This window comes from Myxocyprinus asiaticus, chromosome 7 (genome assembly GCF_019703515.2).
Source record: "Myxocyprinus asiaticus isolate MX2 ecotype Aquarium Trade chromosome 7, UBuf_Myxa_2, whole genome shotgun sequence".
Classification (NCBI taxonomy): domain Eukaryota; kingdom Metazoa; phylum Chordata; class Actinopteri; order Cypriniformes; family Catostomidae; genus Myxocyprinus; species Myxocyprinus asiaticus.
This window is the reverse complement of record NC_059350.1, coordinates 32,286,612-32,306,438: the sequence shown is the minus strand read 5'-3', so window position 1 is coordinate 32,306,438 and position 19,827 is coordinate 32,286,612. Positions and strand designations below refer to the sequence as shown.

At 38.7% G+C, this 19,827-nt stretch overlaps 1 protein-coding gene across 7 annotated transcripts in view; it reads right to left on the bottom strand.

Moving 5' to 3' along the window:
• The window catches only part of LOC127443624 (ligand-dependent nuclear receptor corepressor-like protein), a 60,201-nt gene extending 40,973 nt beyond the window's left edge, over positions 1 to 19,228 (bottom strand). For 2 of the 7 annotated variants that reach the window (XM_051702327.1, XM_051702331.1), the window contains exons 1-4: positions 19,111 to 19,228; positions 9,866 to 9,931; positions 9,688 to 9,767; positions 8,448 to 8,580 (exon numbers count right to left, since the gene is read on the bottom strand). In XM_051702327.1, coding sequence (XP_051558287.1) covers positions 8,448 to 8,580; positions 9,688 to 9,767; positions 9,866 to 9,931; positions 19,111 to 19,207 — 376 coding nt within the window. In that variant the 5' untranslated portion in view covers positions 19,208 to 19,228. The other 5 variants (XM_051702328.1, XM_051702329.1, XM_051702330.1 and 2 more) reach the window with 5 other exon arrangements.
• Between the last annotated feature and the right edge of the window lie 599 nt (positions 19,229 to 19,827).

The following is a 19,827-nucleotide window of genomic DNA, read 5'->3' as shown; positions in this document are numbered from 1 at the left end:
TTTTGTGAGACAGAATTACACAACAGAAGAAAATCTATAAAACAAACTCCATCCAATTGGAGGCATAAGCACAAAGAACGTATAGATTCATCCACAAAACTGTCCCGAAGGAGTGCTGCTACACAAAACAACTCCAGCCACTAGGCGGAACCAGCACAAAAAGAAACAAAAAGGCGCTCGGTTTCCTTGGGCGGTCAAGTGAATGTTCAGTGTGTCAGGCTCACTTTTTCTGCAACATGAGAACCACGAATAACTTAGTCATTGACTTTATGAATGCTTGCTGGGGACAGGTAAATATTTTGTGACCATCCTTAGTATCTATTCTCAATTTTCCCAGGAACATCAGTGCAAAAGCAAACTTCTGTTGATGTTCTTGCATTCCTTGAATCGATCACGTTTCTCTCTAATCGAATTTGCAAAGTCTGGGAACAAAAAATGTTGTGTTTCTTCCAAAAAAGCCTTCCTTCACTCCTTGCCTCGTGTAACAAGATCTTTATCGGATGATCTCAGAAATTTGGCCAGAATCAATCGAGGCCTGTCTCCCTCAGCAGATCTCCACGCCGGAACCCTGTGAGCTCACTCGATTTCCAGTTTATGGCCTGTTATGTCGAGCAAACTCGGAAAGAACCCATCCAGAAATTTCACCATATCTCGACCTTCTTCGTCTTCAGGAATTCCAACAATTCGGACATTATTTTGCCGGTTACGATTCTCCCATTCTTCCAACTTTTCCCAGAGACACTCCAAATCTACTTTGGTCGCTAGCAGATTAGCAGCTAATTCCCTCTCCGATGACTCCAGATAATCGATCCATTTTTTGACATCCGCCACTCTTGTAATCATATCAGTGAATTTAGTCTCCACGGCAGTGATCGATTGACGTATTACAGCAAGATCCTCCAAGTCAGCAACAACCTTCGCCAGCATTGCCGATACGTTCAGCAATTAATGCCGAATCTCTTTCACTTCTCCGGCCAAATTGACTCCCAGGTCCGTGGCCTCCGGGGGGGGGGCGGGGGGCGTCAGCTTGAGCACGTAAGTGTCTTTTAATGTCTCCAGAGCCAGAGAATTTTGAATTCTTTGACATACTGACTTCCTGGAACAGTTATGGATTAGGGTGTATCGAATCTCACCGGTTTATGACATGAAAAGTTTTAAAAATAGCAAAGTGCACAGAGCTCGCCGTTCACACGTCCGAACCTTGCATGGGATCACGTGACCCTCACTGGATGTTTTTGGCACCATTCGGAGTAAATTCAGCAGTTACAGAACTACCCAAACCAGCCCATCAGGCACCAACAATCATGTCACAGTCCAAATCACTGAGATCACATTTTTCCCCATTCTGATGGTTGATGTGAACATTAACTGAAGCTCCTGACCCGTATCTGCATGATTTTATGCACTGTTGTCACACAATTGGCTGATTAGATAATTGCATGGATGACTGTTGGTGCCAGATGGGCTGGTTTGAGTATTTCTGTAACTGCTTATCTCCTGGGATTTTCACGCACAACAGTCTCTAGAATTTACTCAGAATGGTAAAAAAAAAAAAAAAAGAACATCCGGTGAGCGGCAGTTCTGTGGACTGAAATGCCCTGTTGATGAGAGGTCAACAGAGAATGGCCAGACTGGTTCGAACTGACAAAGTCTACGGTAACTCAGATAACCGTTCTGTACAACTGTGGCAAGAAGAACAGCATCTCAGAATGCTATTCTGAGATGCGGGTTGGCACCGTTTTGGCGGCACGAGGGGGACCTACACAATATTAGGCAGGTGGTTTTAATGTTGTGGCTGATCGGTGTATTTGTGTGTATGTGTGTATATATATATGTTAGTTTGGATCAATTATTGGATTACATTTATTAGGGGTGCATCGATCGATCGACCACCGATCGAAATCGCACGATATTAGTCTTAAATCAGTGATTGCAATCGTGCCAAGTATCAGGGCCAATCTTTTTTGCAGCACGCAAGGAATCACACATACACTGCTCCTCAAATGAATGAACGCTTGCTCAGTCCTTGAAGCATGACGGAGTGGCCTTTGGAGGGCGAGTTATAGGCAATTCTAAGCATTCACAAATGTAAGTTTCAGACATGATGCAATTCACATGAATATTTTGTTTTGTTTTTAAAAATGTGTAAGAATTACATGTGTACAGGGCTCCAGACTATATAAATGACTCAGGAGCCACTGGCTCCTAAACTGAAACATTAAGGAGCCACATGGCTGTTTTTAGTCGCCAAATCACAGAAATACTCTATTTAGATTGCTGTTCAGAAACAAGATAGAGAGCCATAGAAAGACAGCTGATAACCCATTAATCTAAGGTTTAATAAACAGTATAGTTGAGAAGATAAGTTTACATTCCCTTTTGTCTCATAAATGTTCACACCCCTTCCATAATTTATATAAAAGAGAATCTACATTACAGATATTTACATAAAGTATAGTTTGCATATTGTAGTGTGTTGTCTTCATGAGCATCAATGAATGTTTGCACCTTGTGTAATAGTTGTGTGCAAGTCCCTCAATTGTCCTAAGTGTCAAAAGCTTGATTTTATATATACACAGATCAGTCACATTAAAACCACCTGTCTAATATTGTGCAGGTCCCCCTCGTGCCGCCAAAACAGCACCAACCCACATCTCAGAATAGCATTCTGAGATGATATTCTTCTCACCACAATTGTACACAGTGGTTATCTGAGTTACCGTAAAATTTGTCAGTTCGAACCATAAATAAAATAAACTCTAGAGACTGTTGTGCGTGATAATCCCAGGAGATCAACAGTTACAGAAATACTCAAACCAGCCCATCTGGCACCAACAATCATGCCACGATCCAAATCACTGAGATCACATTTTTTCCCTATTCTGATGGTTGGTGAACATTAACTGAAGCTCCTGACCCGTATCTGCATAATTTTATGCACTGCTGCCACATGATTGGCTGATTAGATAATCGCACGGATGACTGTTGGTGCCATACGGGCTGGTTTGATTATTTCTGTAACTGCTGATCTCCTGGGATTTTCACACACAACAGTCTCTAGAATTTATTCTGAATGGTGCCAACAAAAAAAAGAACATCCAGTGATGTCTGTGGATGGAAACGCCTTGTTGATGAGAGAGGTCAAGTGGTTTTAGTGTTGTGGCTGGTCGGTGTGCGCGTATATGTGTGTAAAAAAAAAAAAAAACATTACACACACACACATATATATATATATATATATACACACACACACACACACACACACACACACACACAGTTGTGCTCAAAAGTTTGCATACCCTGGCAGAAGTTGCCAAAAAAATAAACTCATTTAAGAATAGTGATCATATGAAGCCATTTATTATCACATAGTTGTTTGGCTCCTTTTTAAAACATAATAACAGAAATCACCCAAATGGCCCTGATCAAAAGTTACACACCCTTGAATGTTTGACCTTGTTACAGACACAGAAGGTGACACACACGTTTAAATGGCAATTAAAAGGTTAATTTCCCACACCTGTGGCTTTTTAAGTTGCAATTAGTGTCTGTGTATAAATAGTCAATGATCACGTGGAATGCACTGAGCAGGCTAGATACCGAGCCATGGGGAGCAGAAAAGAACTGTCAAAAGACCTGCATAACAAGGTAATGGAACTTTATAAAGATGGAAAAGGATATAAAAAGATATCCAAAGCCTTGAAAATGCCAGTCAGTACTGTTCAATCACTTATTAAGAAGTGGAAAATTCGAGGATCTCTTGATACCAAGCCAAGGTCAGGTAGACCAAGAAAGATTTCAGCTACAACTGCCAGAAGAATTGTTCGGGATACAAAGAAAAACCCACAGGTAACCTCAGGAGAAATACAGGCTGCTCTGGAAAAAGGTGGTGTGGTTGTTTCAAGGAGCACAATACGACGATACTTGAACAAAAATTAGCTGCATGGTCGAGTTGCCAGAAAGAAGCCAATGCCACAAAAAAGCCCGGTTACAATATGCCCAACAACACCTTGACATGCCTCACAGCTTCTGGCACACCGTAATTTGGAGTGACGAGACCAAAATAGAGCTTTATAGTCATAACCATAAGCGCTATGTTTGGAGAGGGTTCAACAAGTATTGTGCTCCTTGAAACAACCACACCGTCTTTTTCCAGAGCAGCCTGTATTTCTCCTGAGGTTACCGGTGGGTTTTTCTTTTCAAGAATTTTTTGCATGATCAGTCATTTTCAAAATCAATGCCAAAATTTCACAATTTCTGCCAGGGTATGCAAACTTTTGAGCACAACTGTATATATATTTTATACATACATACATACATACACACACAAACACATATATATATATATATATATATATATATATATATATATATATATATATATATATATATATAGATATAGATGGAATTGTGTGTGTGTGTGTCTATCTATATACATATATATATATATAGATAGACACACACACACAATTCCAATTCAAAAAAAGTTGGGACAGTATGAAAAATGCTAATAAAAACAAAAAGGAGTGATTTGTAATTTATATTCACACTTTGCTATATTGAAAGCACTACAACTACACATTATATGATGTTTTTCCTTGTGAATTTCATTGTTTTTTGAAAATGTACAGTATTTTCAAATCAGATGATTGCATCACGCTCCAAAAAAGTTGAGACTGGGCAATTTAAGACTAATAACCATTTGACAAGTTGAAATAACAATGAAATGTGAAAAAGGAGATGTTAAACAAATTGGAAGGATTTGGGGCATTTCACCCTCTACAGTGCACAATTTAGTTAAAAGATTCAAGGAATATGGTCAAATCTCTGTGTAAAGAGCAAGACAAAAACCATTTCTGAATGTGCCTGATCTCTGATCCCTCAGTTTTAAAAAACGGCATTCATCTGTAATGGATATCATGAACATGAGTCAAAACCACTCACGCTGCATCCACAGATACAAGATAAGACTTTACTATGCAAAGCAGAAGCCCTGCATCAACACTGTCCAGAAGTGCTGCTAACTTCTCTGGGCTGGGTCTCATCTTAGATGGAAAGTAGAACAGTGGAACTGTGTTTTTTGGTCTGAAGAGTCCACATTTCAAAAAGTTTTTGAAAAACAAAGCCGTCGTGTTATCCGGGCCAAAGAGGAAAAGGGCCATCCCAGCTGTTATTGGCGTCAGGTCCAACAGCCAGTGTATGTATGGGCCAGGGGTGTGTCAGTGCCCATGCCATGGGTAATACGCACATCTGTGAGAACACCATGAATGCAGACAGATATGTACAAATTATCTAGATAGATAGATAGATAGATAGACAGATAGATAGGACTGGGCGATACAGCTAAAAAAACGTATCATGGTATAATGTTTTATATCATTCGGTATCGATAATTATCGATACATTTTAATAACCTTTTTTAAACAAAGACCAGTAGAAAAAAAGGTTTGAATTTAACCACTGTATTTTTTATTTACCCACTCTTATTAAGGCAAACAAAAAAATTATTTGTCAAATATCTTCTTTCTTATATCTTATATGAAGATGATATAAATGTTAAAAAAACTCTTGAACTTAATAAATAAAATGTTACAAAAATCGTTTGGAGGTTTAAGGCATTGTTGCCGAGTACCTCTCTATCGAGGACTGCTTGTGGGTTGTTTGTTGAGGTGAGGCAGACGTAGGTCATGGCGGACGACATGCTGCATATTCCAAAGAGTGGATGCGGTTAAGGTGATGAAATAAGTTGCTTGTGTTTCCGTACTTGGCCGGGACATTTTTGCAAAGCTTACATACAGCAGTGTTCTGATGTTGGTCAGAAGTAAAGAAACCAAAAAACTGCCACTCTGGCGAGCTGACATGTCCTTTTTCATTCACAATCTTCTCATCACCGGCAGGCACGGCACTCATTTTCGCATGTGTTTGTGTGTTATGATGTCATATGGCGATGGTGCCACCAAACCCCACAGCAACACAACTTGTTATTGGCTGTTTGCTTGTCACTCATAGCATGCTCATTTATCAAGCCATATGATAGGTTGTTTATGATCCAGGGACGGCGCACCCTTGAGGGTTGTTCATGCAACCAAACTTCATGTCTATTTACATTTTAATGCATTTAAGTGAAACTATCGAGCGTTATATCGAACGTTTTTTATATCGTTATCGATAAAGGTGTACTGTTGATAAATACCGATACCGTTTTATCGCCCAGCCATATATATATATTAGTTTTAAAATATTGCCTTAGTCTTTCTTTACTGTTACCAGATGGCCCAGACATAGAGACAACAAGAGTGCAAATTTAATGAAATCCCAGATGCAGCTTATTTTGCTACTCCAATCCCAATCAATAATTACCAGAAGGAAAAAAGTGGTACACAATACAGGACTTTTAATTATCAAGAAGCCCCAAATACACATGGGAATCTTATTTTGAAATGTCTGCACTCCCAGTTGTGAGCTCACAGCTGATTCGCGGAGAAAGTCAAACTGCTAACCTAAGCTCCTGAGTACAAACCCTCAGTTCTTTTCAGGTGATTCATTAAAAAGATCCGGTTTAAAAGAGTCATTTGGTCACGACTCTCTTGCGCTGGGTTTGTTGTTGCGTGCGGTGCAGCGAGCTTGCACAACAGAATGGGTGAAAAGAGGCAAGAGACACACTGGCCCTCTATAGATGTATTCAATAACTCACAAGATGATACCTGACGAAACCGCATATGAGTGCACACAACCCGACTCTCGCCAATGGCGACTAGAATTTAAATTATTGTCGCAATCAATTATTTTTGGTCACGTTTGCGACCATTTTAGTCGCAGTCTGGAGCCCTGACGTGTATGAATATTAAGTTGCCCATTTTCTAGAGTCATTACAGTAGTTATTCTGACTTGCTGCACAGTGAGCAGGAAGAGGATAAGAGGTTGCAAACAGGTATAAAAACTAATTAAACAACTAATTAAAAACATGCGAATACAAATCTGAGTACACGTGATGTAACGCAAGTCATGAAAATCCGACGTTGTGTTGAGCGATAGAGACTGAGTGATCATGAGCACTTTCAGCTTCACTCCCTTCAACATGAGTGCTCTTGGAGTCAAACATGCGCTATTCTGTGAGGATCCCAATTTAAATCAGATTAATGTTGGTCACAATACCACTAATAACAGATATAACTGTTTAACCTTCACACATTTGCTTAATAATTAAAGAGTGTGTTACAACATGATGCCAAAGACAGTAAACAAATCATAGATATTAATGATTCCTCACTGGAGCAGTTTTAAAGCTTGTAATGGATATATTATTCTTATTTTTGAACATATCTCTGCTGTGTGTGATGTTCTCATGGTGTTTACTGGTTGCCAGTATGTCACAATGACCTTTTGATATTTGCAACAGAATTATTCATAACTGTTTTCAATACAAATAAATGTTAGCAATTAATGTAATTTTGGTAACACAATAAAAAGGTTTCATTTCTTTAACATTAGTTATTGCATTAGGTATCATGAACAAGCAATGAACAAAATATTTGTACAGCATTTTATTAATCACAATGTTAGTTAATAAAAATACAATTGTTCATTATTAGTTCATAGTGCATTGTTAACTAATACAACTTTTGATTTTAAAAATGTATTAGTATATGTTTTAACTAACATTAAGTTCATTTGTTTATATTAACTACAGTCATTTTGTTAATGTTAACAAATGGAACCTTTTTGTAAAGTGTTACCGTAATTTTACTGTGTGGGGCATAAACATAACTTGCAAAAGTGTGGCAAAGGGCACTTAAAAAAATATATATTTGGTATGGCCAATCTTAGTTTAAAAAGTAGAATTGTATTAAATTTACTTCTGATTTGTTATATGTGCTCTATAGAAATCTGAAATGATTTCATCATTTGGCAACAGGCTGCTGAGGGCAGTAAATGCAATAAGAATTGCACTTCTTATTTCCAAATAATTCTTCCTCAAAAGAACTAAAAGAATTGTTAAGGAACCGGAATCATTAAATTCTTTGATTCGCATCCCTACTCAAATGTTTGAACAAAACATCAGAATCTTTCATTGCAAACTGTTTTATCATCTTCACCTTTCCCACTTTCATACTTTTGTCCCTTGATTGATCAAGAGCAAAGTGCACCAAAACTCTGTTTCCTCTCACATGTTGATGTTCAGCCATCTCAATCGTGAGTGTGTGAATTGTTGTGCCTGACCCCCCCATCCACCCTTTAACCGCCAAACTTTTACATATTTTCAACACCCCTTTCATGACCCTTTTTTTAAGTTTGCGGTATGAACAAATGATGCTGAACTGGATGACACTTTAAAGTGGATAACATTAGGATTGTCCTACAGAGCAATGTTAAATTACCTAATAGCTGTCTCAATAACATCACGTCCCATAGATAAAATGGCCAGCAGGTAAGAAAATACTGCTCACCCTTTTTGCGAAATATAGCGTGGAGGAATCTGTCTGCTTGGCACTGGAGTTTATCAGAGGTTGACAGGCCCTGAGGTGGGGGGGATTCTGCAGGGGTTGGCGACCCAGGCACGATCACAGACGGAGGACAGTCCTGTGTCACAAAAATAGTAAACTGATCAGACATCTGTCACATGCAGCTCAAAGTGTTGAATATATACTCTTGAACTGCACTCAGTTATGATAAGACTGTATGTGCTTATGACTTGAAGGGTGCTGTAAGCTATTTTTTTTTATGGAATGGTATGCAGAAAATGTTCCTTCTCCCTGAAAGATATCAAAATAAGTGTCCTGAGGTATCTCATCAGTCTCTGTGACAGCACTAGACTGTTTAAAGAGAAAAACAAAAATGTAACTGTGGGCCGCAGGCACATTCTTTGATCAGCCAATCAGAAGACTTTGTTTTCTGCCTGTCAATAATTTTACATGTTCTCAGTGTAGTTGAAGCGGAACATTCAGTTTTAATGTCATATTCAGATTTATAACGGTTCTCAGCTGAGGGCGGCATTTTGCTTCTGTTGTGTTTGACAACAGCGAGAAGGTGATTGTCTCAACGCTATCTTTAGAGGGTGTTGTTTTGGAAAAAGAGGCATGTCTAATTCAACAGCTCAGTCACATGAAAGTTCCAGAATGGCTAAAATCGCTTACAGCACTTTTAAGCCATACCTTGATGTTTAACCATAACTTATGACAATTAAGCTTGAAATAACAAATAACCAGAACAACAGCTGCTAAACACACAGAATTATTCATCCTATACACCGATCAGCCACAACACTAAAATCACCTGCCTTATATTGTGTAGGTCCCCCTCGTGCCACCAAAACAGCACCAACCCTATTCTTCTCACCACAATTGTACAGAGCGGTTATCTGAGATACCGTAGACTTTGTCAGTTCGAACCAGTCTGGCCATTCTCTGTTGAACGCTCTCATCAACAAGGCATTTCTGTCCACAGAACTGCCGCTCACTGGGTGTTAACCGCTCTGTACAATTGTGGTGAGAAGAATAGCATCTCAGAATGCTATTCTGAGATGCGGGTTGGTGCTGTTTTGGTGGCACGAGGGGGACCTACACAATATAAGGCAGGTGATTTTAATGTTGTGGCTGATCGGTGTATAACTGTCAAAACAAGCTTTTCCTTATCAGCTTACACACTACAATAAGCATGTCTTTTCGTGGCTTTTCTCGGATGACTTACATTTAGTTTCTCCAAATGCAGGTTGCAAAAGGAGCAGTTTGCATCCATTGACCAATCATCCACATCCTCTGGTTCACACTCTGAGGGAGAATCAGATGAATTGCTGTCAGTGTCAAAGATAAAGCTTAAAACTGAGCACAGAATAAAATTCTAATAAATGCACAACATAAAACCTCACCATCAAATATATTGAGATCTTGCAGCAGTCTTGGTCCATATATTCCCTCTAGTATACTTTCAAACCCTGTAAAAATACACAACTTATCAGAAAGAAATCCCAAAGAGTAAACATAGGGGCCTATGAAAACCTTTTTATTTTTTCCAATTTCTATAATATTTTCCCCGAAATTCTGTTTTCCCATTTAATTTCTTCTGAATTCTGTTTTAAAGTTTATAAAAATTTTATCATAAAAAAATTTAAAAAAAATTATTAAATTAAAATAATTTAAATTTAATGAAAAACAGTACTATTACTTTAACATACGATTACATTTTTATCAAATAAAGTGCTTTTATACAGATCCTCAAAGTACAATCCAAACCACAACATTGGAGTTAACTTAGTTTTTTGTCAAATACAGTGCTGCACACCAGAGCATCACACTATTAATAAAAGCATTTATAAACAATTTTCAGTACAACAGCACTCTTGTTTGTGAGATATTTCTTAAATATAAAGTAATTATTATTTATTAGTATTATTATTTACTACACTGAATATTACATTTTACTACACAGTAGTTGTGAACCAAATTATGCACTTTGAGTTGTTTTTGAAGACAGCTTCACAACTCTGGATAAGCAGTTGCTATAAGGCTGGAATTTCATTATAAATACAGTGCTGTGAAAAAGTATTTGCCTCCATCCTGATTTCTTCTGTTACTCTGTATCTCTCAAAATTCAAACAAAATCGAACATAAAACAAAGGCAATCTGAGTAAACACAAAATACAGTTTTTAAATAATAATGTTATTTATTGAAGCGAAAAAGTTATCACCTTATGCACCAGAGAAACTAGCGTGCAGCCATCTTGAAAGTTTTGTCTCGGAACTTCCGTTCTAGCGGTTCTTTATAAATATCTATGGTGTTGATGTCAAAGTGTAATTAGCTAGTGAAGTGGATTTAAAGGTTATAGAGTTATCAAGGTATTATGAGTATTTTAAAGTGTTCAGGGGATGTCATAACAACTGGAAGCAGAGTAGGGAGATTTTAAAACAAGAGTACTTTATTCGTAAGTACACAAGTTCCTACCTTCAAGCTGTGGATGTACAGATGTGCCTCTGTGCTCATTAAACTCCAACAGACAACACAAAATCATTAAAAATATCTCGTACGACAACTCTGACCATCTCATGTCATTCACCCATTGCGTTATAGTTAAGGTAAGCAGATTTTTTGAGCATTAAACTGGGACGGGGGTAGGGGTGCATCTATATTAACACACACACACAAAAATACACATGTGAAAGTATTTTGTTTTATTTTATATTATGTTTACAACTATTCTAATTTACATTTAAGCCTCTAAAAAAAATGTAGGATGACAAATTAATTTTAAAAAAGTAAAATTGTAATTTTCTTTTATGTTGAACTTGCACGAAGAGTCACGTGACGCCATGCGAGGAGAGGACGTGTGAACGGTGAGCTCTTTTTATTACTATTTGTGTCATAAACCAGTGAGATTCGATACACCCTGATTCTTAACTGTTCTAGGGAGACAATATGTCACAAAATTCAAATTCCTCAGGCTTTGGAGATTTTAAAAGACACTTACGTGCTCAGGCTGATTCCCCGGAGCAACAGACCGAAAGCCACGAACTCAATTCAGACGGTGAACTGAAAGAAGTCCGGCGTGAATTGATGAATGTGTCGGCAATGCTGACGAAAGTAGTTGCAGATTTGAAGGATCTTGCTGCAATACGTCGATCGATTACTTCCATGGAGATGAAATACACCGAGTTGGTTAAAAGACTGTCGGACGTCGAGAGACGGATCGATTATCTGGAGTCATCAAAGAGGGAATTAGCTGCTAATCCGTTAGCGATCAAGGTGGATTTGGAACACGTTTGGGGAAAAACTGGAGGATTTGGAGAATCGTAATCGAAACAACGTCCGAATTGCTGGAATTCCTGAGCATGAGGAAGGCCGAGATATGGTGAAATTCCTAGATGAGCTCTTCCCGAGTCTGCTCGACATAACAGGCCATAAGCTGGAAATCGAGCGAGCTAACAGAGTCCCGGCTCGGAGATCCATGGAGGGAGACAGGCCCCGATCAATTCTGGTCAAATTTGAGATCATCCGATAAAGATCTTGTGTTGCACGAGGTGAGGAGTAAAGGAAAGAATTCTTGGAAGAACCACAACATTTTCTTTTTCCCAGACTTTGCGAATTCGACAAGAGAGAAACGTGATAGATTCAAGGAATGCAACAATCTCTCACATCAACGGAAGATCGCTTTTGCACTGATGTTTCCGGCCAAACTGAGAATAGATAATAAGGATGGCCGCAAAGTATTTACATCTCCACAGCAAGCGATGTCCTTCATAAAAACATCGGAGTGAATAAGCCATTTGGTGTTCCTCATGTGGCCCCCAAGTGAAATTAACTTGCTGAATATACTCTTGACTGTCTGAGGAAGCTGGGCGCCATTTTGTTTCTTTTTATCTTGACTCTGCCTAGCGGCTGGAGTTTGTTTTGTGGAATAACTCTCCTTTGGGACAGTTATGGATGAATCTGCATGTTCCTTGTGTTTATGCCTCCTATTGGCTGGATTTTGTTTTGGAGTATTTTTTGCAGGACATTGGAAGGATTAATTCATCTGCTGCACTCATGAACAGCCAGCTCACTAAACATTTGTTTGACTGTCCGAGTTAACCGAATAGATTTTTTTTTTTTTTGTGCTGGTTCCGCTAGCGGCTGGAGCTTGTTTTGTGGAGGAACACACCTTTGATACAGTTTTGGGAATTAATCTACACGTTCTTTGTGTTTATTTTGCCTACTGGCTGGAGGTTTGTTTTATAGATTATTTTCTGTTTTGTAATTCTGTCTCACAAAATTTGTAAAGCAGCACCGGACTTGAGCAATCCGACGGCAAAGTTGTTGCAAGGACTCTCGTAAGCGTACATGGACTGTTTGAGTTTAGAGGGATGGACGCCAGTTGGCACGGTCGTGCACGGGGTTAATGCGCACGTTTTTCTTTTTTCTGTTTGTTTGGTTTGGGGTTTGATTGTTGCAATAATGTGGAATGTGGTCTTTATCATTTTTATTTTTGACACAATCTATTATTTCTAACATGTCAAAATGTCAATATGAGTGGACTATCTCTCTCCACGTGGAATGTGAATGGGTTAGGGCACCCCATAAAAAGGTTATTTTTTTCTTAAACGTAAGAAATATGATAGTGTTTCTTCAAGAAATGCATCTTCCCCTGCAGGAAGCTGAAAAATTTGGGAAGATATGGGGTGGACATGTTTTCTTTAGTGCTGGCTCAAGTGAGAGCAGGGGAGTCATTACATTGATAAGGGAGCATCTACAATTCAAATGTCTCAAACAGATTAACGATAAATTAGGAAGAGTCATTATTGTTTTAGCAGAAATTCAGGGGCAACGGTTGATTTTGGCTAATATTTACGCACTTAACGCTGATGATCAGGGCTTTTTTATAGATCTTGAAGGATGTTGCAAGCCGCTGGCACCCCTCATGATATAATATTGGGAGGAGACTTTAATCTTTTGATGGACTCAGTCCTTGATCATAGTGAAGCAAAAGTGCGCAAGCCCCTAGAGCAACACTGACGCTTCACAGGATGTGTAAAAATCTTGGTCTTACAGATATTTGGAGACTTTTGAACCCATCTGGTAGGGACTATAAATTTTTTTCATCAGTCCATATGATTTATTGTAGAATAGATTTTTATTTATTTTTTCATACCTAAGTCCCTCATTTCATCTGTTGTTGTTCAATTGGAAACATCTTAGTCTCAGATCACGCCTTGGTGAGTTTAGAGGTGTTGCCACATACGGAGAAAAATAAATCATATAGTTGCCGCTTTAATGTATCCCTTTTGCAAAATCCTGATTTCCAACAAATGTTAAAGGCTGAAATCAATGTTTACATGGAGACTTAAGTCAGTTCTTAGGGGTGGGATCATAGAGTATTCCTCATTTATAAAAAAATCCAAAGCACAAGAACTCGTGGAGTTGGAAGGGAATATTAAAAGTGTCGAGGCAGAGCTGAAGCACCGAATGTCGTCTGATGGCCTCAGAGAATTGACCCGATTGAAATAGATATAATACTATTTTGTCGTGGAAAGTGGAGTTTTGGCTATTCAGGGCAAGACAGTCATACTTTGAGTCGAGGGATAAAGCAGGGAAGCTTTTGGCTAGATATATAAAGCAGAGAGTCTTTTTCTACCATTCCCTCAGTGAAATCTGCTGGTGGTAAAATATTTACCTCAGCCATTGATATTAGTAATGCTTTTAAAGGATTCTATTTTTATCTCTATAGTTCCACGTCTTCGTCTACTGATGAGGATATTAGAAATTTTGTGAAACCATTAGAACTCCCTAAACTGACGACGGAGCAAAAAAATTATCGAGTCTGAGATAACCTTGGTGGAGCTTAGTGAGGTAATTACGCAGATGATATTTTGTTATTTGTCTCTGACTCGACTAGATCTATGCCTTGCCTCCACAGAATTATTAATTCCTTTTTTTAAGATACAGAGTCAATTGGTCTAAATCCAAAGCTTTGGCTCTGACAGCGTACTACCCAGTAACTGCTTTTCAGCTGGGCTCCTTCTAGTGGCCCAAACAGGGCACTAAGTATTTGGGCATTTTATTCCCAGCAAATTTGTCTGATTTAGTTAGTTAATTTTGATCCCTTAATAAGGTTTTTGAGCAATGTGGGCAGGTGGGCTTCATTACATTTATCTATGATTGGGAAGGTTAATGTTATTCAAATGAATTGTATTCCAAAGTTTAACTACTTGTTACAATCTCTCCCTGTACATGTCCCCCTCTACAAAAATTTGTAGTTAAAAAGTATATAAGTATTGTTTTGTTTCTAAAATTAATCAATCGTTTGCGTTCAGAAGACCTTTATTTGTCGACTGGAGTCGTGGATTATTTTGATGCACCCTAAATATGCATTTTAGACCATCAAGAAATGGAGGAGATTCACTTGCATTGTTTAGAGGAGGAGGCCTGAAATTAAATCCTAAAAGTCTTAAATTCTGTTTTGATGAAGAAAGAAACTCAGATACATCTTGGATGGCCTGAGGGTGAGTAAAATATCAGCAAATTTTAATTTTTGGGTGAACTATTCCTTTAAAGACACACCCACCTGCTGGCGATGCCAATCAGAAGATGGAGACACAATCCATGTTTTTTGGTGGTATTCTAAGATTCAATGAGTTGTATGTATGAAGTTTTGAGCACTCAAATTTTACTTTGTCCCAGACTCTGTATTTTGGGTGATGGGGTGGTCCTAAATTTGGGGGATAATCACATAAAAAATTGGGTTCTGACCAGTCTCATGATCAGCAAGCAAATAATTTTAAGGGGATGGAAGTCGGATGGAGCGCCCTCTTTTTCGGAGTGGTGTGTGGAAATGGGGAGGGTGGCTGCTTTCGAGGAAGTGGTAAGTAGAAGGCTGTGGTTTTGGGACTTATTTGTTAAGAAATGGGGCAATTATTTAGTTTTTGGGGGGGACTCTCAGGGAGGGGATGTGGAGACTGTAGTTTAGTTTAATTATGTATGTTTATTATATTTTCTTTTTTGTTGTGTGTGTGTTATTATGTGGGACCACAGGGGTGTTCGTCGGGGGTCAGGGTGGGGTTGGTGAATGGGGAGGGATATTAGTGGGGTTTGAATGTGAAATGTTGATTCATTGTATATGTGTTGGGTTTTTCTTTGTGGTGTATATATGAATCGATAAAAAAAATTTAATTACACAATGTTTAACTTGCATGTGTAATAATACGAGCTGTCACTGTTGGAAATTTAATATCAACTACACATTTTAACACAAATTAAAAAGTTGAAACCTGGATTCTTGCAGTACTAAAACCTTCATAATACTGGACTGCCATCAGCTCGTAACTTGTTTTTGATTTCTGCCCTGTCCATGCCGCAACCGGCTTCAGTAAATGTTATGCCGCCCCCTTACGGCCACGCAAAGTTAACGATGTCAACTTAAATTTATTATAAATTGATGCATCTTTTGAGTACTTCGTCAGAATTGAAAGAAAATGGTTATGCATCATCGACATCGTATCCTGAGGGTACCCAAGGAGTTTGGAGACAGTGCCACCTATAGTTCAAAAGATAACTAACCATGCCTTTGGCATGTCTTTTTGCCATCGATGGGTCGCTTCAACTGACTGGCGCAGTGTGTGCAATTCTGTACACCAAGCATAAAGTTTGGGAGTTTGAATCCTACAAAAGTTTTTTATTTTTTATTTGTACTTCTGTTCACCGTTGCTGGGATTAATACAACATAGGCCGTACTTCACAGCATACTTTCTGATTCAATTCAACACCACTTAGCTGTAAAAAAAAATCCTCATAAATTGTTTTGTAATCTCAATTTATCTACTTTTGGTGACTGTCCATGTTTTGGCCATTTGTGCGCTGCACTGGAGATCGGAAGGGTACTGGTTCGAGCCCCACTTGGCGATTTGTAAACAATTGTGCATTTTCAATTTAAATAATATTACCTCTGTGCATTCTTTGGATTATGCTTACTGTGGGTGTCAGTGTTGTCAAAAGTACCAGTACTTCGGTACTAAAATAAAAAAAGATCTAATGATACCATTGATTCTCGGTAGTACCGAGCACAGACTTAATTCGGTACCCGCACACTGACACACGACTGCTTTCAAATGCTCACACGCTTGAGCTCTGTTACTCCTTTTACACTGAAATGCACAACTAATCAAATTAAAATCACGATATGTCCTAATGTGATTACTAAACCGTGAAATGCTGCAATCTTAGTCTGTATGAGCTGCATGAGCTTTAAATTAATGTGTGAAGCAGACCGCTCATACACTGGAAACTTTACAGACTATGAGAATCATTCGCATTGTATGATAGATGACAGAGCAGAGCACTAATCCACCCTGAAGCGTTATTTTTATAGAATTTATATAATTAAATCACAGCATTTGCGCTTTAACGATCACACTGAGCCATGTAGTGAACCGTTTATCCAGAGGTCAAACTTCCGTCAAAAACAGATCAAAATAAAAGCATGATTCATAATAAAAGCTAAACGCCTGAAATTGCAACAGAAATATATTATAACTGTATAGTAAAATGTAATCGCTATAGAAATAATAATTATAATAATAATGATTGTAATAATAATAAAAATTAAGCAATATATCAAGCAAGAGCATTTTTTTACTGAATAAATGTTTGTTAAAAAATGCAATGGTATGTTGATAATAATTGTTCTATTTTTACTTGTTAAATGTTTTTAAAAGTTTAAGAATTTTTTTTATTTGACACCATTTTGATAATGAAATTTTTTTTTTCTCCCAATTTGGAATGCCCAATTCCCAATGCGCTCTAAGTCCTCGTGGTCGCATAGTGATTCGCCTCAGTCCAGGTGGCGGAGGACGAATCCCAGTTGCCTCCGCGTCTGAGACAGTCAACCTGCGCATCTTATCACGTGGCTTGTTGAGCGCGTTGCCATGGAGACATAGCGCGTGTGGAGGCTTCACTCCATCCACCGCGGCAACCACGCTCAATTCACCATGCACCCCACTGAGAACAAACCACATTATAGCGACCACGAGGAGGTTACCCCATGTGACTCTACCCTCCCTAGCAACCGGGCCAATTTGGTTGCTTAGGAGACCTGGCTGGAGTCACTCAGCACGCCCTGGGATTCGAACTAGCGAACTCCAGGGGTGGTAGCCAACGTATTTTACCACTGAGCTATCCAGGCCACCCATTTTGATAATGAAAAAGTAAAAAAGGAATTAGGGAAAAAATAAAACAGAATTCAGTAGGGCCCTGCTTAAAAACAAAAAAGTGTTAGAAACACTTGAAGGAAACATGCATATATTTTAATGTATATTTACATTGAAATTTAACATTAAATAGGCTAAAGGAGTGTGTTCAATAGCACATTAGCAAATTTTTTCTGTGGTATCGAAATTGGTATCGAGAACCGTGAAATGTCACTGCATCGGTACCGACTACTGAAATTTTGATACTGTGACAACACAATGTGGGACACTTGCTGCCTATTTTGAGTCTGGCCCTGCTTACAGTTATAAATTATTATTTATATTTATTTTTAACACCTCATTTTCAAAACCTCTGTCTCCCAGCAGTAAGTGGCTGATGGAAGTAGGCCTAGGATGTATTCAGATCTATAAAGACAATTAATAAAAGATCAAGGCTGTTTCTTTTAATTTGTTTAACGGATCATTTGTAACAACACTGGCTTATGATCGATAATGTAACATGCAACATATTATTCAGACTAATCTATAAGTAAATCTGCTCAAACAGCAGAAGCAAATACAGACTGCGCGAAAAACTATCAATTCAGTGTGGTCATAACATAAAAGTGTATGACCGTGACTGACGGCCGCCCTTCACTACAGCTATATTTATACACTGTTAAAAGAAAACGTGTACACAAGCTCGTCGAAGTACTTGCATTGAACAGCAGTACATTAAATGTCAACAGCGTCGAGTAATGTTACTGTTATTTAGTGATCTGTTTGCAGTAAACATTAATCTTTTGAATGTATGGGTTTACGCTGACCACCTTCAGCTCGGTCAATCAAAAGTGTCAACAACGCCGCTGTACCACATTTTCGAAGAATAACAGTTACATGGTATCTATTCAACAAATATTCTCGTATGACTTAAATAGTTACACTACGTTTTTTTGAGTATCTCGTCAACAATGAAGGAGCAACGGGGGAAAATTACCACATATTTCACACAAGCTTTTTCAAAAGCTTGGCCCAATTGATGCACTAATGTTATCCTTATTGTTATTATAAAATCACACGATCATTTGTTGTTTAGTATTAGGTGTAGAGAGGGTCAATGAGTGCAAAGCTAACTCTGTTATCGAATCAAGAAGTTGGGACAAAGAAAATGGAGCCGGTAGAGCCCGCTTGGCTGTCGGTCGTTTTTTTTCTGTTAGCTACAAAAGCTACCGAGGGCTTGTGCGAACGACGGCTCTACGCTAATGTTATTTTTGAACTTGACACGCTCGCTTAGCAACTCTGCGAGCTAGCAGCGGCTGGGGGAGGGAGCTCCGCGAGATCCGGGCAAAAAAGAAACCGAGCGCGACACTGAACGAATGGTGAACCCGAGTGCAGTACGTCCGCGCGCATAGCTCCGCGACCAAACAGTGCTTTTCCACGCACGGGGGTGCTTTCATCTTACCGACGCAGTGGATGAGTTTGTACCGCCATGAGTCGAGTTCCCGTCGGAATCCTTTTCTTTCGACCGTGCATTTGGAGCTCCGGCACTGAGTCGCCATTCTGTCCGTCCACCTTCCCCCCGGCTCTGAGTGTGACGTCACAACGCGTCATCAATATCCCGGTTCCGATTGATTGACACGTGTCAGAACAGGATAGGGGCGGTGCTTAGCCATGTAAACAACATCCCCACATTATATACATTTACTCAAATTTTTTAAAATTGTTGGATAATTAAGGAGTACCGTTTGAGGAGTAAAAAACTTGGTGAGCTGCATGCAGAATTGCCAGAATTTGTTTGTTCTTTGATACATACATACAAGAATCAAAACATCCAAAGAGAATTCTTTAAAGTTAAAGGTGATGTAAGTGATGCAAAAAAATTTCCTACTCCCTGAAAGATGTTAATAAAATAAATGTTGTGAGATATCTCACCTGTTGCTGTGATAGCTCTACTAGAGCTGCGGGCCACAGTTTCTGTCACGTTCCGTCTGTCAATCATTTTGCATGTTGACATAGTATTGTAGTTGCAGCAAATTATTGAGGCTTAACGCCATATTAATGCCATGTTGTTCATAACAGTTATCAGTTGATGGCACTATTTTGCTGCTGTTGTTTTTGACAACTGTTTCTCCATGTGCATATCCATCAGTATATTTTCTGTCATCTAAAGCAGTGATTC